Genomic DNA, 26,990 nt, shown 5'->3' on the forward strand with positions numbered 1-26,990 from the left:
CTTACAGTGATAGGGGCTAAAATCCACAAGCCCCAGTGTGGCAGATATCCACTAGATGAAGATGACTAACTCAGACTGCTGAAGCCTCATATAAGCTTCAGGTAAACTTTTAAATGCATTTTTGCACAAAATTACTGTGCGGACACACTGTGGATTTTAGCCCCCATCACTTACATTGGAAGCATATTTGAAGGGGATCATTAAATAGCCAGCATGAACAGGAAAAATGATTACAGCGAGGAAAAACCTTTTCCAGTGTTCATATGGGCTCCTGACTTTTGTTTTAAGACAGGCTAGAAAATTGCAAACCTGTAAATCTTTCGAAAATGCACTTATATGGCTGGCAACCATATGATTTCAAAACCAATGTCACCATCGTGTGGTGAACTTTTGCCATTACATTCCTGGGTTTTTGTTGCCTCCTTGGCCTGTAAACCAACCTTTTACTAAACTGAAGCCATCCATTGGTCAGTGAAAGCAGACGCATCTTCAAAATCATTTCTGATTGGTTTGTTGGAAACCCAACAGCCAGCATGCATTTCTGAGGTTTACAATCTAGCTCTAGCCTTTTGGTAGTGGTCTGACTCCGATAATCAACAGGTCAGCGGTAAGTATTTGAGTTATTATACTGTAGATAACATTTAATTACTAACATTATTGTATGATAGAAGGGATTATACCATCATACACGTCCTTTGTCTTCGTCTTAAAGTTATCGCTCTTGGTCATACCCATCTCGGCTTTTTCAGCGTTGAGTTAGCAGGGTTAAGTTTGTTTCACTTAAGTTAGCTGTAAGCTAACTTAACGACGTTAACACTAGCTGACGACTCCTGCACACTTTTTTGGCCGAACTGCACATTTGAGCTGAACCGAGTCTTGGAAATTAGCTTTGCTGCTTTAAGGCTATAGCAAAAATTGCTGCCTTGCTCAGCTCCGCAACAAATTCATTTTAAATGTCGCGGTTTGCATCATTTGTGAAATGACGACGTGGGAGGCGCAGTACGGAGCCAACTGCTCGTGAAGCTAGGTAACGCTAACGTTGCTAGGCAACTAATGATCCCGTTCAAAAGAATATTTTTACACGGACCATAACTTTATTTTTTTCTATTCAGAAGGTAACATTAGATGTAGTTGCGTGCATCGCATAATTGCGGGAGAAAACATTGCTTATATCAAAATGTCAACGTTAGCAAATCGGATAACCCCTAACAGATGTACCGTCAGTTACCATGGTGACAAGCCACAAGATATAACACTAAGGCTAGCTCATAACGACATGATCGGTTCCGTGCATATTCCGTGTATTAATGAAACGTTGACATGCTTTGTCAATCCCATGCTATCGTTATAGAGGACGTCCTGGTGTGAGGTATGGCCATGAAAATTAGAGTACACGCAGCTTAGTGCTTAGTGAAACGCTTCCGTTAGCATGACAGCAGCTGTGTTTACGTTGAAGTAATTGGATATTAGCTTAAACGTTGTGCTTGCTTCCCAATATATGTAAATGATTAATATGCCGTGTGTGCACAAAAGCTAGCTCACTTTATATTTCGGTGTCAGTATCACCATAGAAATGCTGCAGTGCTCTCCGTGCGGTTTTATAGGCTTCTAATCCGTTTTGTGCGTCTTATTTTTAGGGATGGGAGAACCGCCTGTGGTGATCCTCCAGCACCAGATGAGTGGAAGGTAGTGACGGTGCTAAAGAAATGTTGTGCTGCTGGGTACAATGAAGAAAATTTTCAGCTTCACTAAGAAGAAGAAATACCCATCTGGTACCCCTGACAATGGGAGTGTGCTCTCTGTTGGCTATGAATTGAAAGATAAGGACCTCGGGAAGGTTCACAAGGCTGCCCTCGCCGGTGATTTGGCAAAGTTGAAACAACTTGCTAAGAAAAATGATATCAATCAGCTTGACAAGGAAAATAGGTAAGTGTGGCTGTTGTAACTCTTCTCACATCCTAGAAAGTGTTGTCTTTGTTGGATGCTGTCCATGATCCTACTTGATATTGCAGTCCATGTGAATAGTTTATCAAGATGTTATAATTTATTTATCTCCATTAACAATGTATTCATAAGCTCCTGGTTTATCCACTCTGTTATCAGTTTTTATATTATAGTTTTTCCTGATTAACAAAATATGAGTTCACCAATAGTTATAGGATATAGCCATAAGGTTCATTTGATTAATCGATTGGTAGGCTTTAAACAGTTTGTCAAATTGTTTTTTCCAGTATTATTATCCCTTCAAAGATGAATGCAGCCTTGCAGATCTCTTGAAATTCTAGCACTTCTGAAATAACAAAGCAGATTTTTTTGTATTATTGCACAGATATGATGATATTATGGCAGCCCTATATTGTTCCCTGTCTTATGCATAATTGCATTTTTTTTTTTGCATAGCAGTGCTGCATTATGAAAAACGCCTGGTATTTTAGCTGTTAACTACCAGCTGTTTTAAGCACCAAGTAAAATGTACATGACACTCCATAGTATCTTTTCTACTTAAGTTACAAGGTAGGATCTAGTTACCTGGCAATTTACAAAATGATATGTAATAGGGAAAAATAGCAGGCTATCAGATCTCCTCTAGCCAATATACAACAAGACTGATACAAAATCTGCAGGAGTTTGTGAGTCAGAATTTTTTAAATATTAATCAATATTCATTTTCCCTTTTGAAAAGCATAGTCCTAACATTGTAAAATGGGCATTTTGTAACTGCACATTTGTTTTGGAACAGATATTGCATACCAGCTTATATCACATGTGTCAAGGAGATCACTAATTTTTGCACAATGAATGAAATTATTTGTAATAATAATAATATTCTGTTGTAATGTTTTTATTAGTAAGAACAAGAATGCTTGCATATAAGAAACTCTCTCCTTCACTGTTACAGAACGGCACTTCATATTGCTTGCGCCACTGGACATGTCGAAGTGGTGCAATTCCTCGTCGAGAGCAAAGCCAAGCTTAACCTATGCGACAATCAAAATAGATCCGCCTTAATGAAGGTAATCCTGGATAGTGACACTCCAAGACAGAGTGATTCTTAATTTTAATGTAAAACATATTGTGACAGTCATAGTTGGCTACTTTCTTCATACATTGTGTTAAAGCCTTGTTTCAGGCCTTGCCCCTGCATTCATGTCAATTCTCCACTATATCAGGCGGTGCAGGGCCAGCATGAGCGCTGTGTGAGTTTACTGCTGGAGAATCATGCTGAGCCGAGCCTGGTGGACATCAACGGCAATACAGCTCTACATTTGGCAGCAAACATCCCATCTATCTCCACTGCTGTCCTGCTACTGGAGCATGAGGCTGCCATCAATGCCCAAAATAAGGTAACTCTCTCTGGCTGTTTGCCACAGCAGTATTGCTCAGCCTCAATGTCGGGACAGTCTTCAGTTAATTGTGTATAGATCCAACATAACAACACAAGGGGTTGAGTAACTGACAGACTCATGTATCTTGGTGCTATTTTAAAGGAAAAGTCATCAGAACATATATTGTTTTGATGTAGTTTTTTTGTCTTTACTGCACCTTGTATGAAGTTAATTGGTAAATAAAAACAATTTATGCATTATTTTTGTAAGCATCCAGTCTTTAAGTGCCTAAAACCTTTGCACAGTACTGTACGTCTTTGTTGTGATAATCAACATTAGGAGTGGACCATTAGGAGTCAAAAGTCAAAATACCTACTGGGAGAAAGATGTATTGTGTATGTTTTGTCAGTAGACTAAACTAAAAATCTTGTAAATAAAGAAGGTTATTTGAAACAAATATATTGTAACGCTTCTGTCACCTATATTTGATATTTGATGATATTTGATAAGCAGCATAGAATGAACTATTGCAATTCTGACAACAGCCAACAAATTAACTGTAATCTAATTTTTAGGATGGTTTCACACCCTTGACTGTGGCGGTCCGTGAGGACCATATTGAGATGGCTGAGTTCCTTCTGAAGGAGGGTGCCGATGTGAATTTTTTGGACCAAGACCAAAGGTCAGTACTAAACAGAGCACATTTGTGATACAGTACATTTGTAATGATCTTAATGTTACTGGATGGCTTGTTTACACTTGGTCATTTTACCTGCAGGTCTCCATTAATGATAGCTGCTGGCAATGGACAAATCGGTATGTTGCGTCTGCTCTTGCGGTTTGATGCAGATATTACACTAAAGGATACCAAAGGATGGTCAGCTGATGACTACGCAGTGATGAATGGGCATCATCCGTAAGCTGGGCTTCTTTTCTTTGTTCCTATTTTCCCCTTTGTCCCTCTTTGTTCCCTGTACATGCTCATGGTGCCTCTGCAAACCTGAAATTGAAGAAGCAAGTTCAAGCCAAACTCTCAAAAGACATTATAACATTTTCACTGTCTTGACTCTCTTTTAGTTGTTCCCTCCTCATAATTGAGCACGGTACCCAGAGGAAGGATGGGGCCTCCCTATCTCATCAAAGTCTGAGCAAAAAGAAGAAAAAAACGCTGCTGGGCAGTCCTTCCCAAGACGTTGAAGCAGGCTTCTCTTTGGGAGGACCAGCCACTGACAAAGATGGTATGGAGAGTTTTCTTCACATGATAATGAATGAAAGTGGAGTGAGAATATTATCACTTTAAAGTAGTTATATACTATTGTTGTGTCGATTCGTTATTGACCCTGATTATTTCATTTATTCCTCATGCAATACCCCTTGACTGGAACTAGAGCATGGAGCAAATGAAGCAGGGGGAGGTATTACTCCGCTTAGATGTAGATTTGTTTGCAAAATCAGTCAAATGCTGTCAATATCTTGCCAGTAAAGATCATTAACAGTTATTAAGTATGAACGGGTACTCAGCCTACTCCTGTTTTTAGGAAATGCATTTTTTTTATGTTGCTTGGATTGTATTGCTTTGTGTGCCGCACTTTTTCAGCCTTTTAAGCCTTAGATGCTTTCAGTATTTAGCTACAGTATTTCTCAGTGTAAATATGAAAACATGACATGTACCTGTCTTAAACTGATTCAGATGAGGTCAAGTGCTGAAAGTAAGTTATTTTGCCTTGTTACAGATTTTGAGGACAATTCTCAGTCTGAGTCACTAAGTCGGTGAGCACATTTTTTTCTTTTCATGATCTGCAAATTACAATTACAATTGGTTTTCCAGTTTAACACTTTTCTTCTTCAATCTGCAGGGTTTCAAAAAGTGCTGCTGATGAATGGCCTTCATCTGAAGATGACGATGAATCGGTTTTAGTTGAAAAGGTGGGTGGTACTCTTTTTTTTTCTTGTAAATTGTGTTTCACCTCAAATTCAGTGCTGTGGGAAAGGTGTATTGTGCATGTTTTGTGTCTGTATACATCTTACAAAGACAGGGACACTTGTCTGTAGACTAAACTAAAAATCTGTTATTTTAAATTTTTGGATATATGCTTCTGTCACGTAAACCTAAAATTCATCCTGACCCTTATTTCTTATGCTGTCTTTTAGAAACCACAGAAGGTAAACCTAAGGAAAATGATTGCATCGAAAAAGGGAGAAGGTACTAGAAATCTAACTAGTTTTACTTTTTACTGTCCCTCCATAGTTTGTGATTTTTGGTAGTAATCTTTTATCCCTGCCCCTGTAGCCTCTGCACTGCCTGACAGATCCTTGAGCGGTACAGAATCTGAGCCTGAGAGTGAAAATAGAATCCAGAGAATCCCATCCCTCCCAAAGGCTTTACCATCCAGCAAAGCCCTACAGCACCCAGTAGATCCCTCTCCCATTTCCTTCCTTTCCAAAGCATCCCCGATGACTTCTACCCCTCTTCCAAGCTACAGAAAGGTAAAATATTTGTGTTGAAGCTTTGTCACATACACTATGACATCATTCTCTCCTTCTATTTTTCTCTCAAATGTGTAAAACAGCTGAGAAACACAAATTCTCAGAGCAGCCTTCAAGTAGTAAATCAAAGTCAGACTCTCAAGACGGAAGCCCAGAAGCTGAGGAGTCTGATGAAGAGGAGGAGGAGGAAGAGGAGGAGGAAGAAGAAGAAGAAGAAGAAGAAGATGATGAGGAAGATGATGATGATGACGAAGATGAGGAGGATGAGGACGAAGAAGATGAAGAGGATGATGATGATGATGAAGAAGAAGATGATAATGAGGAAAGTGAAGAAGAGGAAGAAGAAGAGAATGAACGTGAGGATGAGGATGACAGCTGTGCAGCTTCTGTCAAGGCCGAGACTCAGTTTGAAGACATACAAAAACCCTCTGTTACTGGTGCCCTTAAGATTATTGACAGCGCTGATGCTCAGAACATACCACGTACCGACACCTCTGACAACAATGAAACTAGTCCTGGTGTCGTACCTGGCAATGGTGCTAAAACTGAGACTCAAAATAATGACAGCATCAGTCCAGCTGAAACATCAAGTTTTGCAATGCCAGTGACGTTAGATGTAGATGAGGATTGTGTCGTGTCAGCCATTAGGGTAGAATCCAAATTTTCCGATGAAGATGAAAGCCTTGGGAAGGAATGTATGTTGTCATCTGATCAAAACGTTATTTCAGACCTCGGTTCAACAGAAAACCCTTCAGCTAGCAAAGTTGAAGAGGACGAATTTGAGAGAGAATTGGAAAAGGATGATGATGACTCCTGGAGCAATAAACAAGAAAGCATCGGTTCAGTGTGGAATGACAGTGATGATAATGAGGATAAACAAACAGGGGCATTAGGTCGCAAAACAGTACTCTCTAATCGAAGAAATATGGCACCTCAGGATGGAAGAGTGGAAAATACAGGCAGTCCCTCCGATGCTGAAGATGACGAAGGATCAAAAGAAGAAGCGTTCAAAAAAGAAAAACGCAGATCCTCATGGGGCTCTTCATTAGAGGAAAGCGAGGGTAACAGATGTGACTCACCCAAAGAAGAGGACGAGATAAACGAGACTCTTGATCAGGAGAGTGATGTTCAAGCATCAGATTTGAAAAGCACATTGCCTCAACCAAAAGACCAGCCAGATTCCTCATGGGATTCTTCATCACCAGCGGTACCGTCTCCAAAACGTATCTCTCCCCACCAAACGATAGATGAACCTAAATCCTCTTTTGGATTTTCTTCAACGAGCACTCCTCAATCCAAAAACAGACTGGCTAAAACAACGGTAGATGAATCAGAGTGGGATTCTTCTTCTGAAAATCATGAGGCTCAGTCACAACTTGCTGAAGCAAATGTAACTGCACATCAGACTGGAGAGGAGCATTGTTCTGATGGCTCTTTGGAAGGTGAAGATAAGGACAGTATTATGAAAGAGTCAAATGACCCCTCCCCCGCTGTGTCAACAGTACCTGAGGAAGAAGATACAACCAGAAATCAAATATTAGATGACGATGAGGTTGAATCAATCGGTCAGTTATCACAAAAGGAAGGAAAATTAGACTCTGAGAACCAGAAAGATGATGAAAGTAGCTGGGATGATGGAGATGGAAGTGATGAGTCAGAAGGGCAGATGGCACAGGATGATGAAGTTGCAGACTTGGTGTCACCAAAGTCGAGACCCAAAACTTCAATGGACAAGATGTTGGAAGAAGAAACTGAAGTAGATCTCTCAAAACCTGATGAAACAGATAATACTCTAGAGGATAACAGGCCAGAGGAAGAAGAGCTGTCAGGTGTTCAGGAAGACAATGACAGCAAAGATGATGAGACAAGTGAGGATTCTGACAGCAAGGACCAAAATCTGCAGTATGATTTTGTCAGCGCCACAGTCAAAGTGTCTGGTGTAGGAGATGATTCTGATAATAATCTTGATGGTTGCACGAGACAAATGGGCAACAAATCTGAAAATGAAAATGAGGCTAGATTAACTGCATATGTTCCGTTGGAAAATGAAAGTGCAATTGTTCCTCAGACACAGGTGTCCTCAGATGACCTCAATGAAGAACCAATAAGGGAAAAGGCTTTTTTAAGCCCACCCACTAGAGATGAAGCTGGTCAACACCATGATACAGATGGGAACACATTTTCTGAGGAAGCGTTACCTCAGACTGACATCGATGATGTTGATGTAGACTCACCTGATGAGGCAGAAAACTTGGGCATGAGATGTCCAGAGGTCAAAAACACTGAGGAGCTTGTCACTGAGGTAAAACTGCTGTGTAGTGGTAGTGATGTAGTGTAGCGGTTTCTGTAATGTAGTGTAGCTGTTTAGAATAAGGCCTCTGTAAACACCACTTTCATTTGAAATGTTGAAAGAGTTGGTGTCATCTAGTAGTCTTTTTTTGATAGCCACTGTTTGCAGCCTTCCTTTTTTCCCCAGATTCTTTTCCCACTCTGCCTGGTGCTTTTCCCGTGATTAAATATGCCAAGCGGACACACAAAGTAGAACACATAATTATGAACAAACAACATTTTTTACACAGAAAGAAGATTCCACCGAGGATGAGAATGATGATAACGATGAAGAGGAGGAGGAGGAGGAGGAGGAGAGGGATGATGAGGAGGAAGACGATATCTCTGAGGAAGATGATCAGCCTGAAGAAAGTGGGGATTCCCTTGATGCCGCGTCAGCTGTTCCTGAGACGGAAATTTCTAAAGATAAGAAAAGAGGTAAGGAGCAAATCATTCATAATAGATGTTCTGAACATGCTCTGGACAGCTGCATGTGCGTCATAGAAATATTTGGTCCAATGCTAAGACCTCAATGTATAGGTCATTCTAGTAGTCATAGGCAGTCTTCTCCTCCTCCTCCCATAGTTACGGTTGCTAGCTTGAGCTATTTACTGACAACAAACATGGCAGCACCCATTTCTTCCAGCCACTTACCACTGTGAAATTGATCGTTTCTGGGGGGTCACACAAAATATCAAGTGATGCATGGATGCAATTTGCTGGAAATGTGACCGATCCACATAAAACTCATTCATTGTTACTGCTGTTATATATTTGTATCATTTTAATTTGGTATGTATCATCATCATCTTTATCTTTATTCAAGTTTACAGTAAATGTTTCAAAAGTTTGGTGTTATAGTTACGGGCATCTACAGAAACATCCTCTAAATGTAGAGGGCTCCCCAAGTGCCAGCTTCTGGCCTTAATTTTTACCTTTACACTTTTACATTTATTCATTTGCCAGAAGCTTCTGTCCAAAGAGATACACAATCAATGAGCAGACGCTGAGAGTAACACTCAAAACAGTTCAAAATAGCTGACTACTCGCCTCTGTCTGGGCAGCTACTAGGATGCTTTGTGCTGATGTGAGAGGTCAAGGTTATGAGGTTCTTGACTTAACCTGGTTAACAAGATATTAACCAGCTCCTGCTCCTTGATGTTGTTTGATTTAATAATAGTTAAAAACACAGGCTGTTATTCTCCCTGAATTAAGACATTGTCTTTAGATGGGGGAACTTTCACCATATCATTATTACTGTAATAAATTTTAATGATGGATGGTCAATAATTAAGTGATTGTATTACCATATGTTATGTGTATTATGTTAACATGCTGCATCTGCTGCCCCTATTCAAGACACCCGGTATAACTCTGCAACCGCCATCACTTTTCAATATATGACCGTAATTAATCTACATCTGTTGAAATTTCATGCATAGATTTCCTTTCCGAGTTGGGTCTGGAGAAGGGAGAGGAAGAGCAAGATTCTTGGGACTCAGAGGTACAGTGAGAACAAATTTTGGAATACCTAGGATTATATGGTTGCCATATACATATTCACAGCTTGATTTTTCTTTTTCAGTCCCACTCTGAAAACCCCAGTGTGCCACACGAAGAGAAACAAAACTTGCAAAGTCTGAATCAAGAGGAGATGTCCCCTGTTGAAGAGGAGATAAAAGAAAGTAAGTTTGTTTTATTTATTCCTTTTTTTCCCAAAGCAATCAAATCATTCCAAGCACCATTTCATGCTGCAGAAACAGTGTGACCTTATGTAATCATAATCAAAGAAAACTGCGCTTTTGTGTATTAATGCTTGCATATTATCTGTGAGTAATGGTTCAAGCTTTCTATTTTTATTCTAAATATAGCAATGAATATGCAGCAAAATATGACTTTGGTCAATAAAAACATCCTTTCCAATACATTTCTTTCGTAGACTTGTTTTATGTTCCCTCTTTTTTGAGAGGGGAAGGAGGCTATAGGATGGCAGAGCTAGAGCCTTGGAGGAGTGTAGGCAGGCCGAGAGGCAGCCAGGGAGAGGGTATGAATGTCTTGACTCATAGGTCTGAGGAACAGCATGTTAACTGTACCAGATGCCTGATTATCATTTCATGACCACCATAAGCGAATGCATGCAGCATACACAACTGCACCCCACCTGCTCCCCTTCAACCCCATTTTCCCAAATTTGGGACTCAGGTTCACATTTTGTAAGTCTGTCTTAGAATATTCACATGCCCTTATGTACATTTTAACAGTTATTGGTCACTATAATTGTTCCTTTTGTCCATTCTGGCTGTTAAGAGATCCCCTCCTAATGTGATTTCAGTGTAAGTGATGAGGGACAAAACTTGCAATCCTCATTCTGTGCAAAAGTGTATCTACAGTTTAGCTAAAGCCTCATATATTAGTTTCAGCTGCACTTTGGAATCTCTTCCTCTCTCTCAAGATGAATGATTACAGCAACTAATAACTCTTTCAATGTAGCAATAGGCATGTTAGTAATGGTTTGAGATCGACTGGAAAAAATGTGAGCCTATCCAAAGGGTCACAGATGTTACTTTGCTTGCTTGGTCTCAAATAATATTGATAGTTAATCAGCATTAACTTCTCAGCATTCTTGGCTGATGCTGAACCTCTGTCCTAATAAAACCAGAGCAGGAGATCTAAATGCTTGTTTGATTTCTAACCATGTATCTTCATGCTGATTAACCATGAGCTCAACTGCATGGGAATGCTTTTTACAATGATCTGGCTAACTCATCCAACGTCATGAGCACATTGTTTTGTCTTTTAAAGAAGTTATTGTCTCAAATATGACAGACAATGTTGCTTTTGCAGTTGTAACCAGCAATAATGGTGATAATGGAGGTGAACATGCTCATAAAGATGATTCTACACAGAAAGAGGTAGGTTCAGCATCAAAACGCCATAGAAAATAAATAAAATTGTGATTTGTTGGAGTCATAGCGATTTTTTTCCACTCTACCAGACTGAGAAGGCAAAATGGGAACCACTTTTGAGCAAACTTGAAGGAGGTTATAACCAAAAGACAGGTAAATGGAATAAACTTGAGTCCCATGATTCTTATAGGTCTAGGATCTGTTTGAAGCAGGACTATTGGTCTTTATTGGTATTTTGATTCTTTATTACAGACTTGATGGAAGAGCTAGGTCTGGGTGATGTTGATGATCTTGAAGGTAAGATGAAATATTTAATTCTACACTTTGTTTGGATATTTTTCACTCTCTAAGTAGTGTGAGAAGCCTTTGTTTTTGTGCTTTAATTTGGTCTGCCCCTCTTTAACTTTCAAAAGCTAAATGTTTGTTCATGTTAGGTTTCTTTTGATTGTACAGAGCTTAAACCCAATGCACTTACATCCTTTACTGGTTGACTGCTAGTAAATTGTCTTGCACTTACAGAGTGTCACCTAGTATCCACATCATTAAAACTTTACTTTCAAATACTATGGGGCAAATGTCTTTTGTTTTAAAACTTTTGGTTAAAGCACTATGTTCACAACGTGTGGCAACGTTGACTTTTCTACCCATTGTATGTTTCTGTCATCACACTTTTTGAAGCCCGAAAACCAGGTCAGTAAACATAAATGAGCTGATTAGATATTTAAGAAAATTAAGATTAACGTTGGTAGCTGTAGTTTCTCCTTTGGGACCTCATTTTGATACAGTGCAGTGGTGTTACAGCAGATTCCTTTGTCATGAATAAGTATGTCATATAATGGAGGTGTATGTACTCTAAGGATAGGTTCACATTTTTACAAGTCTGCCTTACAGCAGTAGTCATACATAGTGCCCATATCGGGGTTTTCCCTGGATTTTTTTCATGGAAGTTGGCAAAGGCTGGAGAATGTGCGTGGTGCGGCATACACAGTTTGCGCGCATAGTCATGCACCTTTAGAGTGTTGTGCGCTTGTGAAAAAAGTGAAAAAATCACCATTTGATAGACAAAAGCGTCCATAGGGATTTAAATTTTATACCAAGATGAAACAAAAAGATGAAAATAAAGGTTGACAAATTATGGTGTTGATTTTGTGGGCCTGGGATGATATGCTTATCTCCTGATTCAATACTATCATGATACCTGGGTACCGATTTGATTCAGAATCGATTCTCAATTCAAAACGAATGAATAGAAAAGGGTGCTCTATTTTCAGTCCCTTGCTCCAGTGTACTGCAACCTTGTTATATCAAAGATGAACTGATCAATTTGAAAGCATCTTACAGTCTCCTGTCTGTATGAGAATAACAAACTGAGGGGAAGGAAGAGTGCTCTACTGTGTTATGAACATCGTGTCTCCAGCAGTGGAGAGCAGCCTTTCTGCTGCACTGTTAGCTCCGGGGAAAGCTATAGCTGTCAAACACGCTGAGTAGGTTTTTGAGGTGAAACAGACTGAGCGTTGAGTTATTTTCTTCACCTCTGGGTTGGTTTAAGTTTTTTAAGTGTTGCAGTGTGTGTTGGTCAGCCGGTCTTGTCTGTTACTGCTGGAGTTCACTGCACCGCTCCACTGATTGACGGCGTAGAAAATTCATATATACTTCACATTCGTCTCATCATGGCAGAGGTAATTATTTAGTTCCTAAATCAAAACATGCTTGCAACTGCTGCCTTTTTTGAAGACTACATGTGCGCACAGTGCACTGTCCAGGTGCTGCACTGCACACAGTCGAGTTCTGCCGTTTTTGTTCTGTCAACATCAAATGCTGGAATTCTCAACAAAGGCAGTGGCCAGTAATACAAAGACCTTTGAGTTAGATAGGCAGGGAAAACCCTGCCCATATAAACATTGAAACATTGGAACAACTTTGAACGCTATCAACGCTATCACTTACACTGGAAGTACATTTGGAAGGGATTTCATCACAGCCAGTATGGACAGGAGGAATGATTACAGCAAACAAAACCTTTCCAATGTTCATATGGGCTCCTGACTATTGTTCTAAGATGAACCTGAATAAATATGAACCTATCCTTTAAGGCCTGCAGTCATAGTGGTACTCCTAATAAGTATCAAACCCCTACTCCTGGCAGTGATGATATCACGGTGTGCACACTACCAACAACTTCTCATTGTGTTAATGCTACAGATGCATCAGACTGGGACACAGCCAGTACTACCAGTAAGAGAACCCTGCCTGGCCGCAGACTGGCCTCCCCTGGAATTGAGGAATCCCCAGAATGCCCCGATCCACCTGTTAAGGAGAAGGAGGAGGAAGACATCTCTCCAGCAGCACCCCTCACACCTCGGAGGAGCTTCAACTTGGACAAGAAACAGCTCAGCTCACCTCAACATGTGCCCCATCCCACACCTCGTGTAAGGAAGATGGTGCTTCAGAAACCAGAGAGCGAAGAAGGTAAGGTGTTTTCAGACAATTCCTGTGCTTTCTTACTTTACTTTAATGAATGTGCATGTCATCCAAACAAAGGATTTAAGCACATAATTTTCTTTTTCTCTTGCTCTCATTCAGAATCAGACTGGGAGCCAGACAATTTAACATCTTCTCGCAAAACAGCCAAAACTGACAATCAGCTGCAGAATATAGCTGAGCTTCAGGCAGCGGTTAGATCAGGTAAGGCTCATTGATCATTTTAAGCAGGCCTATTTGTGTGCTAATGCCCAGTGCTTTTTATAAAGCTGCCTATGTCCTTCTTAGGTTCCCCTGAGGTCTCACCAGTGGCAAGAGACAGTAAAAGTAATGTTGAATCTGACGAGGAGCAACAAAAGGTGAGAAATAATCAGAAATTTACATTCCTACCACAGTCTTAACATATTTTGAGTCCCCCTGTGTGATTGTTGTCCCAGGCATGACAGCATCACCCATGCTTTCCCAGTCATAGGAAAAATTAGTTCAAATGGCAAGAGGATATATCATTAAGAGTGTATGTCATTCATTCACTGGGGATCCTCAGAGCCTGTGTTTTCCTTTTAACTCCTCTCAATAAGCCACATATACATCTGTTTTACTGACTTTTCACTTCACACTTTTGTTTAGAAGAAGAAACGTTTACTTCACCAGAAATCACAGGTTTTGTTTTAAAGTGTAACAAATGATGAGCAAGTTGTAGCTTATCCCAAATAAATTTTTGTTAACATACCTATATTTAAAATGTAATTTGCTAACATTATAAATAAAAAAGTGTATTAGTATGCAATATTGAAATGCCTCAATATTTATGTGAATATTGGATGTTCTATTTGAAGTCAAATCTTGGTTTTAGCATTTTTGTCTTGTCTGTTTTGTGTTTTTCTTGTCCAACCATGCCATCAAAGGAGAAAGATGATGCATTAGATACATGTGAGTTAGATGTAAATAACCCATACCCATCTGGTCAGATGGGCTCTGACAGTGAAGAAAAGGATAATGAGTTCAAAGATCAACACAGTCCTGAGGAAAAAGGCGAAGTGGGTGGTGAAGTTCCATGGGAGAAACGTTATGAGAAGCTCTGGGTAGAGGTGGAGAAAAGGGAAGTAAAATCCACCTTCAAGAATGTTGCTGGCCAATTGAAAGAGCTGTTTAAATCTAGATCTACTGCAGAAGATGTCACAGAAGAAGAGCAGGCCACGGCTGAGTCTACCTCAGCAGAAGAAGAGTCAAGTGATGAAGAAGAAGAAGGGGAAGTCATTGTACGCCCCACAGCCAGAGCAAGGAGTGCGGTCCTCCTTACCATACCCGAGCAGAGGGAATCTGGACTGGAAGACTCTGAGTCAACTGACCCCCCAGCTTCTGATGATGTTCTGGAGGAGAGCAGGTCTCCCTCACCTCAACCCACCACAGCAAAGAGAGACAGCAACTTAAATCCTTCCACCGCAGCTTTTACCAATGCTCACACAAGACCCGTGTCTGATGTTGACCGGAGATCATTCATAAAAGATGAGGACAAACTTGGGCCATTCCGCAAACAACAGCTGGAGGTTATATTAAAGGACACCCCTGATAATCCATATGAAACTGAGAAGAACCTTGTCAGCTCAGAAGAGGATCCTGAAGAGTTTGCTAAGTCTAAGCCTCGCTCGCTACGCAAACGTCCTGCATCTGTCCCAGGTGTTCCTGATGAAGAGTTGGAAGAGGACTTCGAAAGGTTTAAGTTTGAGGTAGGGATGCTGAAGTTTGTCTTCCTGGATACGGAGAAAGAAAAAGCCCAACTCCAAAAAGAGGTAGAGGATGGCCGTCCCTTTTTCCAGTAGTCCCTTGCCTCTCTTTCTCTTCGTTTTATACATGTACTTAATTTCATACATGTACTTAATTTCTTTTCTTTTAATCAGCTCTTTCAAAGGGCCATACACCATGACCTCATCTTATTTCTTTCTTTTGTTAAATGTTCATTTTCCATGTCTTAATACTCGTTTTCCTTTGTGTGATTTCATGTGGAAGAGTCGATCTTGCTTGTTTCTCCGTCCATTTTTGTGTCTTTTTATGTACATTTAAAGACAAGTAGAATTAAATAGTAGTTGAATGTCATTTTCACTGCACTCAAGAAGACTTTGGTAATGTTTTGCAGTTCAATTTTTTTGTCGTTTGGCTTTCTGGATTGTTGTCCAAAACTACAGAAAGTTCAGTCTTGTTTCTTCTTTAGTAGTGATGTGTTCATCGTGCATGAGCTTTGCATGTGTCTTTATGTGGAATAAGCTGTGTTGCAAACACTGCATTAACTCTCACTAGGTGGTGTGTGAAGATGATGTAACTAATAGCCTTCTTTGCCCCTAAAAGAAGAGCAGTTGTAACAATCTGGCAATTGCTGATTTCTTTTTAACTTTGAAATGCATGTTGTGCTGAAGTTGGCCCTTTTTATAAATGCAGGCATTTCCTAAAAAGATTAACCTCCCTGCGATGAACAGATTTATGTACACTATTTTTGGCCAGCCTTTTTAATGCTTGAGTAAAAAAGCTTTTTACGACACAATGTGGTAGATTGATTCAATGGCGAACAGCACTGATATGGTCATATTAATAGCATACAGTATAAACTGGAAAGCCAAAGCAATGCTGTAGTGTGTAGCTCATGAGGAAAAGCCTTTGAATTCTACATTCTTTAGATTCTAGGTTTAGGTTTGAAAAGCTCTCTACTATAAAAGTCTCCTCTTGTTTTGAAATGTTTGCAATTTATTCAGACTTTCCAAGATGCAGTTTTTCTAGTTCAGTTATTGAAAATGCCACAGTGAGCACTGCAATTCGTGGAATCGTGCATCTTTGTAATTAACTGAAAATACCACGTCAAATAGAGTAACCGCACTAGGTGTTAGGTCTCCCAAGGGAGGGGTGACACTAAATTATGTATGACAAAGTGTACAAGTACTTGGTCCAAAACGCATATTAAAAGGCTGGCCCAAACGTATTTCACTTTGGATCCATCTGTCAAGTCCAGTTACCAAATATTTACCCTTGTCTTTTCAGGTTGGCAAAGAGACAGCAAAGACTGCTGTGGAAGTGCAAAAATCCGGTGCTTCCTGGGATACTGGTGGAACGGCATCGGAAGGAGTGGGTACTGAGAAACCTGAGACCAGGCTAGGATGCCGAAAAGAGCTGTCAAGTCAAGTTGGAGCCACTCAACAGGAGCAGCGGCCGGCAGTCACCAAGAGGTATGCACTGTTTATATTATTATTATTATGAACATTATTAGCAGATGCTGAATATTACTCTTGCAATTTCAAAACACCATATTTATGAACCTCTTCTAAATTTGGAAATCAGACATTATCCAGAACAGAAGGATTTTTTTGTCCCTTTTTGTTTAAGTTTGTATTGATGATACATTTGTTTTTGAATGACACATTCAGCAGGAAGAGCCCAGTCAAAAATAGTATTTTATTGATTCAATTTAATAAGGTATGTCTTCTGCAATACCGCCCAGGGCTCCAAAGTGTAGATGTAACAACTCATTGACTATCAGGTCGTTTGCTCTCCATAGCACCAGCAGGGCACCGGTGCAATTGCAACTCCCACTCCAGCAGACCTACAGTAACAGCAAACAGGAAGGACAAGCTGTAGTGGAGACCTTACAGCTGGAGCTGGTCAGAGGGGCCCGGGGCAGCAGAGCCCCTCAGACCAACACTCATGTTAATGGGGATCCTCTCTCTGTGTTTGACGATAGCACTTTAAGTGAAGTGTCGGACGATGAAGGAAGGTATATATGCAGTATGCCACTTTTTTTTATATATATCAATTTCACCTCTCTGTCACTAACCCAGAGGGTGTGTTCAGACTGAACGCAATGTGAATTGTGGAGGCGGCATGATTACATACAAAGTCGAGGGAAAGAAGCCTGTGAATATGAACGTACTCAGATGTGCTAGGTGGTGCAAATTGAGGTGTCCATGCAAGGTGAAAATGTTTCAACTTAAAGAGATACAATGAAAAAGGAGAACTAGTGGAGCTTTTGCTTCTTTGGAGTTATGAGATTATGTCTGTGTGGTTGGTGCATTGGCTTTTTGTGGTGAATAAACATGAACATGACATATAAACTGAGGTGAAAATTCACTTTGCATTCAATCCGAACAAACCTTTACACTATCGGTGGTGGGTAATAATCAGGAGGCGCTTATTCTTGATTTTGATTATCTTCCTCCCAAAATAGTTGCATGACTAACCACAGATTTTTTTTAAAAAACAGGATAGTATACTGCATTATACCATTACACTTCCAACAACTCTTCTCGACATCTCAAAGATACTGAGTTTGAGATGCACAAGCATCCGTTTCCCCAATAATGCCTGTTTTTCTTCTGTGTTTGCCGGCCTCAGGTTGCCAACTAGAGAACAGCAGAAAAACGAGGTAAAACACAGATTTCGTCAGTAACAATTTATTGCAGTTTGCATTTTTCCGTCTACAATGAGAAATTAAATTAAGATGACGTTTTCTTTTCATATTCAGAACCCTGAAGAAATGGAGATGGCTGAAGACTTTGATGAACTCACTCAGTCATCGGACACAGCCACAGATGACATTGACTCTCCCACTTCAGGCTATCGTCATGCATCACTCCTCATTCAGAAGCTGGACTCAGCCACTTTGGGTACTGATTCAGCTGATTCTGATCGATTCTGAATTATTTAATAAGTAATTTGTTGTAGTTTTGAGGAGTTGGTTACTTGATCGATTGTACTTCTCATTTTTTTGCACCTCTGAATCTCTTGATCTGGTTTTCACTCAGTCTCAGAAGATTCCATTTCAGACTCTGTCATATTATATCTCTCAGACTCCAGAAGCATGGTGAAGCTGCAGAACATTTTCCACGAATATGAGCGCACCATCCAAAAGGCAAGAAGCCATCATGGGTCACTGAAGGACAAGGTGAGCCAGCTGGATATAGAGAGGGCAGAGTTGAAGAGCTCTCTAGAGGAAGTCAAAGATGTTAAGTCTGCCTTGGAGCGCAACCAGCTGGAGTTGCAGACTGAAGTCGCAAACCTCAAGTAAGAACTACTTCCTTTCCTAGAAAACTAGAGTACCATGTAGTCATTCCTTGTCTCCTCATATTTTGTATGTCATACCTGTCTGTCCTTTTTTTTTTTTGCCTATTTTATAGACATGTTAAAAAACATTCACATTTTGTTTTTTCTCCTCACTTGAAATTTCCATCCGACAATTGGTATAGATTTCAGCTGAAACAGGAGCAAGAAAACGGCCGAAATGCCACCATGATGTACAACACCACCAGAGATAAACTGAGAAGGACAGAGGAGCAGCAGCAGTTTGAGGTTCAGGAGAGACAGAAGGTGGAACTCACCCTCAGGAACCTGGAGCTGGAGATGAGAACACTGGTCAACAACATGAAACAGGTACACGCTTGTGAACTGTGATTTTGTTATAATCACATCATATGTAACTTAGCTTTTGTCCGTTTTGCATACAGTATGTATTTTGTACAGTGAGTAATAATTGTTTTATGACATTTCTAATTTATGGGCATGCTGTGAGGGGTTTATGAGTGTTTTATTAGTAGTTGTCTTGTCGGGTAGTTATTTGGTGTATGTATGGTTGTTACATTAATACGTAATATGTCAACCACCCAGCTTGAGGAGGACCACAGTGAGACTCAGAGGCTGCTGGCTCAGGAGCGCAGTGCACGGACCCTGCAGGAGAATCTGCTCAATAGCCATCTCCGTAAGCAGCAGGAGATTGAGGAGGAAAACAAAATAAACCTTAGCAAAAGCAATGAGGTAATTCCAACAAAAGTGGTATCCATCCATTTAGACAATATTATCCTTGGTTTATGGTTTAGATGTGTTATTGTAAATGTTTGCACCAACTGATGTAGTAGCTTTAAGCTTCTAAAAAGTCTAGAAATTGTGAAATAAGAGTGATACAGTGTGGTGATGCTGATAGTATATGTATATATCAAATCCTGGTAATAAGTAATCCACTTTGAAATCCAAACCATTGTCCACAGGCCTTGTCTCAGCTCACTGAGGCCAGTGATAGGGAGAGGGAGCTGCTCCAGCAGAACTCTACCTTACAGGAGCAGCTGAGCATCCTGAGAACAGACCTTGAGCGTTTGCAGGCCAACGGCAGCCTCAAAGAGAGACACCTTCTGGAGGAGAACGAGGCCCTCAAGGAACAGCTAGAAGATGCTCGGCGAGATCTGAAACTCAACAGTGATGCTCTGACCCAGACTGTCTTCACCTGCAATAACCAGATGACCACCTTAAAGTCAGAGTTGGCTATAACCACAACCCGCCTGGAAAATGAGCGGCAGGCTCGTGAGACTTTGGCGACAGAGGTCGAGTCAGCTCGTACCCGCCTGGTTGGGGCCGTACAGGAGGCTGAGCGTTGTCAGGCAGCTCACACAGACACGGAGAAAGCTCTTCTCCGGGAGAAGGAGGAACACCAGCGTCTTAAAGACAAATTCTCAAGTTAGTAGTTTTACCATATACAGTCCACTTTTTTAAATGAGATTGTAATAAATGAAATTTTGGGAATCACTCGCTCATGCCAAGCAAGGCCTTTATTTTAGATACATTGCTTTGCTTATACTGAGTGGCTGTTTGACATGGTGTTATGTGTGGTGGGTCTGCACTGATTGTTGTCACTTAATTAATGTATCTGTACAGGTGAAGCAGCCAGTCAGCGTGAGTCAGTCAGCAGCCTGTCCCAGAAGCTGGCCAAGGCAGAGTCACGCGCAAACAGCATGGAGAACGAAGTTCATCGGGGCACGCTGCAGCTGACAGAGAAGAGCCTGCTGCTGGATGTCCTGCAGCGGGAGAAGGACCAGGCAGCCGCACGTGTTAAAGAGCTGGAAACGGCTCTGCAGGCTGAGAGGGAGCTGGTGAGCCGTGCCGGAGCACGCCAAGAGACCACGCAGGAGCGGTTAGCCCAAGCACAGAGTGAGGGCATGTTATTACGTCAGCAGCTAGAGGAGGCCCAAAACAAAGGTGTTGCAAAGGAGCGTGCCGTCACAGACGCCCAAGAGCGCTTCAGTGACATTCTGGCCAAGCTGCGCTCTGACTGTGAAGAGAGGGTACAACTGGTTGAAGAGAGAAACAAGGAGCTCGCCGGTAAGGCAGCTGATCTCCGAGATCAGATCTACAAGTTAGAGGAAGAGAAGAACGAAAGAGAGGTAAGATTAAGACTCTGCAGAGTAAGAGGATTACTTTATCTCTTCCTCCAGGGCCCACTTTTAGCCTTTCTTCCATATGCCATGTCCTTGAAGTAAGGATCTCCTTTTATATCTAACCAAACCCTGCTTTCTCTGGATTGTGTCTGAGCACAGACTAGTCTGAGGCAGCTTCAGCAGGAGCTAGCCGACTCACTAAAGAAGCTGTCCATGAGTGAAGCTTCTCTGGAGGTCAACACACGTTATCGCAATGACCTGGAGGAAGAGAAAGCACGGCTCCTCAAAGACATGGACAGGCTCAAAGGAAAGGTAATGGCTGGGGACAGTGCCACCTTGTGTCTGCATGTTTTCACCACGTGTCTGATACCAGCTGTGATAAAGATTATGACGCAAATGCCTTAAACTGTGCTGAAATTAGACGGCTCATTATCATTATTTTGAAGACAGAGCAGTTGGTCTTAGGAAAAAGCATAAATATAATAACTTTCACCCTGTATATTCACTGAATTGAGTCTGCTGTTAACATTGCTGATGAGGTGGATGCTGTCTCTTTCATGTAGCTGGAGGAAAGTGAAGACCAGTATGTGCAGGCTGAGAGACGTATTAACAGTCTGAAGAGCATTTTGGATGAAAGGGAAAAGGAACTCATCATTGCTGCTCAGAAACTCCAGGAGGCGCTGTCCACCTCAGCAACCTCTGATACCACTATGAAACAGCTAGAGGACGCTGTGCAAAGGTACGGATCAACACACACTATCCACAGACACACACACACACACACACACACACACTATAGTGCACCAGTTTATTTTATTTTATTAGATATATGTATTAGTATATATGCAGAAAAAAGAAATTAAGCAGGTAAATTCAATTTTCTATTCTAATAATTCTCTAATATATGTTTAAAAGTATTTTCTAGATATGTTTTTATATGCAGTTTATGAATGCTAATGTCACATTAGGCTGGAGATAGAGAACGCCAGGCTGGAGGCTGCTGCAAAGCAACAGTCCAACAAAATTGATGCACTTCAGAAAACGGCTCAGGAGGCTGCCATGGTGAGTGCTGCAAACCTAACCCAATCACCTACACACATATTTTACAGGCTGTCAGTGGTGCCATATCTAGTTTCTTTGATATTGTATTTCAATTGAATGGGACTTTTTGACTTTTCATTACAGAGTCACTGTTACATTTTAAGATATACAATCTTTTTCCAGCTATCTGACCGCGCAACCGGAGGAGGGGTTGGTATTGTGGATGTAGGCTTAGTTTCTCTGTGTGGGTTAACCTCTGTATCTTCAAAAAATACTATTAGCAGACGGAAATCATATAGTCACACAGTATGTATTTAGAAAATTAAATTCAACCGGGCTTTGTGGAATTCTTGCAAAAGCTCCTGAACCAGTAATCCAAACATACAAAGATTGTAATAGCTATGTGTCGGTTTGGGTTTTTCTGGGTGACGTCACAATGTGTTCTCCCTCAAGCTTCATCTTGGTATGTGGGGTCTTTTCCTCCTTTTTGTCTCGAGCTGCATGATGCATGTTACTCCCTTTAGTCTAAAGTGTCCTCTCGACTTTCTGAAGTGATTAAAAAAAAAAAAAAAATCACAGCAACAACACCAACATCATTCTACATCATCTTTTTAATCCTTTTCTTATTTCTTTAGGTCAGAAGTCACTTGGAGGATTTGGTTTCAAACCTCCAAAGCAGTAAGATGACTTTGGAAGACCAGCTCAGTAGAGAGGTTAGTGGCATATTTTGTTTCAGCCATAAGAAAATCCTCAGTTTAGATTTCCATTTCTTACTCTCATTTTCTTTTCTAGTCTTTGTCTGTGTAATACATGTCTTAGCAAAAAAAGCAAAAAAATAAACTTTTTATTTAGGATCTAATTAGAAATTCAAACATAAAACAGAAGACTATTCCTACTCCCTTCTAAGAGGAAAGCTTTGTACAAAATATCTCATCATTGATGTTTCATGAGGTAATACAGAGTACAACATTGTGAACAAGAAGGGTAAAACCAAACTATGGCAAACATAATAAATCTATCATTATTATTATCATTATTATTTCTCTAGGACAGAGATCCAGTTCTGGTAAAAACAGATCAGTAGAAACAAATGAGGAAAAAGCTGCCTTTTTTCCTGTCAGATTGTTTAAGCTTGACTAAAAACAGCCAGTGCAGGTTTGATCGGATCGCATTTTGATAAATATTGACTTTCCAATGCTTTTTAATCTAATTTCTAGCCTCCCTCTTTCTAATTTTGTTCTTAGGTCCAGAAGCAAAGCATGCTGTCTCACACAGCCCAGGACTCTCAAGCCTTGTGGGAGGAAGAGCTGAAGAGCCGCTCTAAGTTAGGACTGCGCCTAGCAGAGCTTGAAAAGGAAAAAGGAGAACTGAGCACACAGGTGATCATAATTATGGATTCATTTGCAGGCTAATGGTATATAGGATAAAATTATTAGCCATCCCTCCAGCGAATATGCTACATGTATTAAGAGTCATCGGCCTGTCGCCTGTGTTCCAGATGGAGATAGAAAAGAAGAAAGCCAAGAAATTAGTGGAGCAGAAGAAGGCTATAGATACCCGTCTGGATCAAGAGATGAAGAGAAACGCAGATCTTCAAAAAGAAATGTACAGGTGACTCCTAACTTCCTCCTCGCACCCTCCTCACCTATGGCAGAACCTCCTCCTACTATCTAGACACACCTAGGATCCAGTAGAGCGCAGTCTTTCCTGGCTTATGTGGCTGTGGCTCATCAGTGTTTTCATCTGGTGTAAGGATGTGCTTTGTATATTGGTTTGTGTTGTTTGCTGTACCTTATTTTCTTGAGTATTAATATCAATTTTAACATTAAAGGGAAATTCTCACCTATAAATCTACCTTGAGTTAGAGGTTGTATGTCCTAAATCTGAACTTGTTACATCTGTAAGCCATTCGTCTAGTCACACATGATCAACCTTGGTTGTAGGCTATATGTAATGTACTTATATAATATGTGTACTGATGTATTTAAGGCTGCGAACTCTACTGAAGACTGCAAAGAAGAAACTGAGGGATCAGGACACAGGTGGACCTGAGTTCGCCTCTCCAATGAGCAGTCTAAGGATGGACGTGGGCCGACACAGCCAGGCAGAGGGTGCTGTCGGACGAATGAAAGAAAAGGTTTGTCTGTGTTGATGGAAGCTAATATATCATAATATTGTATGTTGTAGAGTTTGAGACCTCAGCTCTTCTAAAGACCTTGGCCTCAAACGTTTCCACTGTCTTCCTTACGTTATTTCACCAGGTGGATGATCTGCAGGTGCAGCTGGACAAGGAAGCATCCCGACACAGCCAGCTAGAGAAGGTGAACGGGGAGCTTAAGGATCAGCTGGCTTCCCTGAAGAGCTTGAATCGCAGTAATGACCAACTGGAGCGGAGTAAGAGGCAGTTGGAGGAGGAGGTATTGGACCTGAGACGCCGAATGGAGGCCTCTCAAATGGAGCAGAGCCATGTGGAGCAGTACCGGCGTGAAGCAGAGGATAGGGCCCGTCAGGAGATACAACAGAAACTGGAGCAGGTTAACCTCTTTCTGCAGGTAAAAATTCCAATGAGTAAATTTTGTTTGATCGTATGTGACCCAAAAACATAATGCTAGTAAATATATAGCGCATTTTATACAACAGTGCACAACAAAAACAGAAAATATAAAAGAAACTTTAAGGAAATTAGGAAAAAACAAATTACTGAATAAAAGAAATGTTGTGTATGTAGAGTAGTTGTTGTGGCAGCTGCTGTATGTCTAGTAAAACAAACTCTGATTTTAATATGATTGTGTCTGGTTGTCTCCCAGTCCCAGGCAGCATCCCAAGAAGCATTGGATCAGATAAAAGCGGCCAATGAGGCCAACCTGCGCTCCCAGATGGAGCAGAAGATCCGGGAGCTGGAGGCGGAACTCGGCCGGGCCCGAACCACTCAGCAGGACAGTCTCAGCCAAAGAGACTCCACACGCACAGAGCTAGAGCGATACCGCCAGCTGTACTCAGAGGAGCTACGCCTCCGCAAGTCCCTGACTGCCAAACTAGATAGGTCAGAATGACATTACCAGTTGTTTCACATGAGACTCTGCAGAAACCGGTGCTTTTGCCTCATGTCTAAGAGTTAGAAAAACTGCTAAGATCATTTCAAATGTACTATCTTTGAGCAAGTCCTCTTGATAGCAGATGCGGTATGGTGTGGTATACTCAGACAGGCAGTGGTAATTTGATATGTTTTCCGTCCACAGGGCCAACAGTCGGCTCGCAGAAGCCAATTCCAAGTTGCTCAACGAGCGAAGCAGGTCTTTTATCACCAGCAGCTTTGCAAACGGTAGCCTCGGAGGGCCCTCGCTGGATGTGGGCTCCTTGGCTTCACCAGGCAACTATGGGGCCACGCTGGGGCCCCTCAACAGGAGCCTTGGCCTTGGACTCTCCATCCTCAGCCCTGTGACTGAGGGACAGAACAGCAGGGTGGAGGATTACCTGGCCAAGGTCTGTTCAGCTGTTATTGACACAGATGTTCAGTCATGGAAATTACAGTCATGTTATTTATGTAGACAAGTTTGATTACTTTTGGCCATTTTCATCTCCAGCTTTGTGATTGTGTAACTGGTGGTATTCTCCTTAAAGATGTTGCTTTTTATACACAGGTTAGTGTGCAGGTAGTTATGAACTTATGGAGTTTTGAGGTATTATACGTCAAATATTTCAGATTGTGGAAAAAAGTATTTAAAGATGCAGTGTGTAGAATTTAGTGGCATCTAGAGGAACGACATGGCAGATATGGAATATAATATTCATAAGTATGTTTTAATTAGTGTAAGAATAAATAAGAATCGTTGCGTTTTTATTACCTTAGAATGAACCCTTTATATCTACATAGGCAGCAGATCCTCTTCCATGGAGCCTGCTATGTTACGCTGCCATGTTTCTACAGTAGCCCAGAACGGACAAACCAAACACTGGCTCTAGAGAGGGCCTTTCACAAGTTTCTCGGCCACCATAGGTTCTCCTACATGCTTGGAAGGGGAGGGGCATTCAGTTGGTTGCAATCTGCAACCTCACCACTAGATGCCACTAAATCCGACACACTGGTCCTTTAAAAGATAATAAGTTATGAAAGTGATCTAATGGCCTACTAAATTTTCTAAACGCCTGTCTTCCGTCTGTAAGAACACCTTCAAAACCAAATTTACTTCTTCTCCCTGTTTGTTATTTTCTTCCTCCTTTACTTTGTTTCCTCTTCACACTGTCTCTAGTCTTTATGGTAGCGGGACTTTACACCTAACCTGTCTTCTATTTCTGACTCTTTTTAGCTTCTAGCTCAAAAGTCTGTCTCTCACTTCTCCTCTCTTCAGCCAGACTCATAACCAGGTGTGTAGATGTGTTTAGTTCGGTGTCTGATTGGTTGCTGTTCACTTCACCCTGCTGGTGGGCCCACGTTTATGGCTCTATCCACATGCAACCATGATGTTCAGGGTTCATGCAGTGAAAAAAGTGAATAGAGACGTTGCAGAATGTTTAAGTCGCTGAGCCACTGAGCTTTTCAGATACTGCTATCAGAGAAATTAATTTATTTTTTAAGTGGTCAAGTATGAAAGAAAAATTTGTCATCCTGTTATTGAAATCGCCTATTTGGAAAAGATAGAGAAAGTTACAATTGCATTTTAAATTTCCATTACAGTGGTTCACTGCATTGAAGAAGTACTTCCTGTTTCTTTCAGGAATCACCTGCCCACTTAGTAGTTCATGCATGCCGGGCACACAGTTGTTATTATTGACATAATAATTGTCATAACCAACAAAACACATTTTTTTTAACATTACTAAAAGACATCCTAACCTGGAATAATCCAGATTAATATGGATGTGCAGGAACCCTGGGTTTTGTACTGTGTGGCTAGTTATCTATCTGACTGTACCAGTTGAAATCTGTGTTTCTAAACACAGATTCTTAACCCTCCTCTTTGATTCTCTGCTTTGAGTTGGCTTTCTCCGTGCTTTGAGGTTGTCTGGTAGAGAAGAAATGATGCAGGTTTTTTTTAAAGAGCAGTTTTGTAGTTGGTAAAAATATGTATTTTAAAGACAATTCTGGTATTGAACACCACCACCAGTTGATCTAAGTTTGCCTGATAGTCATGCAAGTATTTGACATGAGGATCATGGTCATTTAAGCTGTCAGCCCTTCATCAGAAGCCTTTGGATTTACAGAAAAAGAGCCCATCTAGATCTAATTAATAATCATTGTC

The 26,990-nt window shown here is 41.0% G+C and overlaps 1 protein-coding gene across 9 annotated transcripts in view; it reads left to right on the forward strand.

Moving 5' to 3' along the window:
• Window positions 1-209: 209 nt before the first annotated feature.
• si:ch211-272n13.3 (ankyrin repeat domain-containing protein 26) overlaps window positions 210-26,990 on the forward strand; it is a 29,236-nt gene continuing 2,455 nt past the window's right edge. The window contains exons 1-44 of one of the 9 annotated variants that reach the window (XR_010928460.1): window positions 210-607; window positions 1,638-1,926; window positions 2,900-3,014; window positions 3,171-3,344; window positions 3,902-4,008; window positions 4,105-4,242; window positions 4,404-4,564; window positions 5,060-5,096; window positions 5,183-5,252; window positions 5,478-5,529; window positions 5,617-5,813; window positions 7,882-8,115; window positions 8,393-8,579; window positions 9,584-9,645; window positions 9,727-9,826; window positions 10,081-10,185; window positions 10,986-11,053; window positions 11,137-11,200; window positions 11,300-11,344; window positions 13,250-13,516; window positions 13,631-13,732; window positions 13,817-13,887; window positions 14,434-15,255; window positions 16,556-16,740; window positions 17,052-17,285; window positions 17,903-17,933; window positions 18,033-18,174; window positions 18,358-18,571; window positions 18,754-18,937; window positions 19,172-19,318; window positions 19,549-20,011; window positions 20,210-20,715; window positions 20,869-21,021; window positions 21,273-21,448; window positions 21,678-21,771; window positions 21,934-21,960; window positions 22,386-22,463; window positions 22,995-23,129; window positions 23,249-23,361; window positions 23,740-23,887; window positions 24,012-24,302; window positions 24,558-24,793; window positions 24,990-25,233; window positions 26,058-26,115. Coding sequence is in view for 8 of the 9 variants with exons in the window: in XM_067590361.1 (XP_067446462.1) it covers window positions 1,727-1,926; window positions 2,900-3,014; window positions 3,171-3,344; window positions 3,902-4,008; window positions 4,105-4,242; window positions 4,404-4,564; window positions 5,060-5,096; window positions 5,183-5,252; window positions 5,478-5,529; window positions 5,617-5,813; window positions 7,882-8,115; window positions 8,393-8,579; window positions 9,584-9,645; window positions 9,727-9,826; window positions 10,081-10,185; window positions 10,986-11,053; window positions 11,137-11,200; window positions 11,300-11,344; window positions 13,250-13,516; window positions 13,631-13,732; window positions 13,817-13,887; window positions 14,434-15,255; window positions 16,556-16,740; window positions 17,052-17,285; window positions 17,903-17,933; window positions 18,033-18,174; window positions 18,358-18,571; window positions 18,754-18,937; window positions 19,172-19,318; window positions 19,549-20,011; window positions 20,210-20,715; window positions 20,869-21,021; window positions 21,273-21,448; window positions 21,678-21,771; window positions 21,934-21,960; window positions 22,386-22,463; window positions 22,995-23,129; window positions 23,249-23,361; window positions 23,740-23,887; window positions 24,012-24,302; window positions 24,558-24,793; window positions 24,990-25,233 (7,179 nt within the window). In the remaining variant the exon portion in view is untranslated. Of the gene's footprint in view, window positions 608-1,063; window positions 1,370-1,637; window positions 1,927-2,899; window positions 3,015-3,170; window positions 3,345-3,901; window positions 4,009-4,104; window positions 4,243-4,403; window positions 4,565-5,059; window positions 5,097-5,182; window positions 5,253-5,477; window positions 5,530-5,616; window positions 5,814-7,881; window positions 8,116-8,392; window positions 8,580-9,583; window positions 9,646-9,726; window positions 9,827-10,080; window positions 10,186-10,985; window positions 11,054-11,136; window positions 11,201-11,299; window positions 11,345-13,249; window positions 13,517-13,630; window positions 13,733-13,816; window positions 13,888-14,433; window positions 15,256-16,555; window positions 16,741-17,051; window positions 17,286-17,902; window positions 17,934-18,032; window positions 18,175-18,357; window positions 18,572-18,753; window positions 18,938-19,171; window positions 19,319-19,548; window positions 20,012-20,209; window positions 20,716-20,868; window positions 21,022-21,272; window positions 21,449-21,677; window positions 21,772-21,933; window positions 21,961-22,385; window positions 22,464-22,994; window positions 23,130-23,248; window positions 23,362-23,739; window positions 23,888-24,011; window positions 24,303-24,557; window positions 24,794-24,989; window positions 25,234-26,057; window positions 26,116-26,990 lie in introns of those variants that run through there. The other 8 variants (XM_067590361.1, XM_067590363.1, XM_067590362.1 and 5 more) reach the window with 8 other exon arrangements.

Source organism: Thunnus thynnus, chromosome 5 (genome assembly GCF_963924715.1).
Source record: "Thunnus thynnus chromosome 5, fThuThy2.1, whole genome shotgun sequence".
Classification (NCBI taxonomy): domain Eukaryota; kingdom Metazoa; phylum Chordata; class Actinopteri; order Scombriformes; family Scombridae; genus Thunnus; species Thunnus thynnus.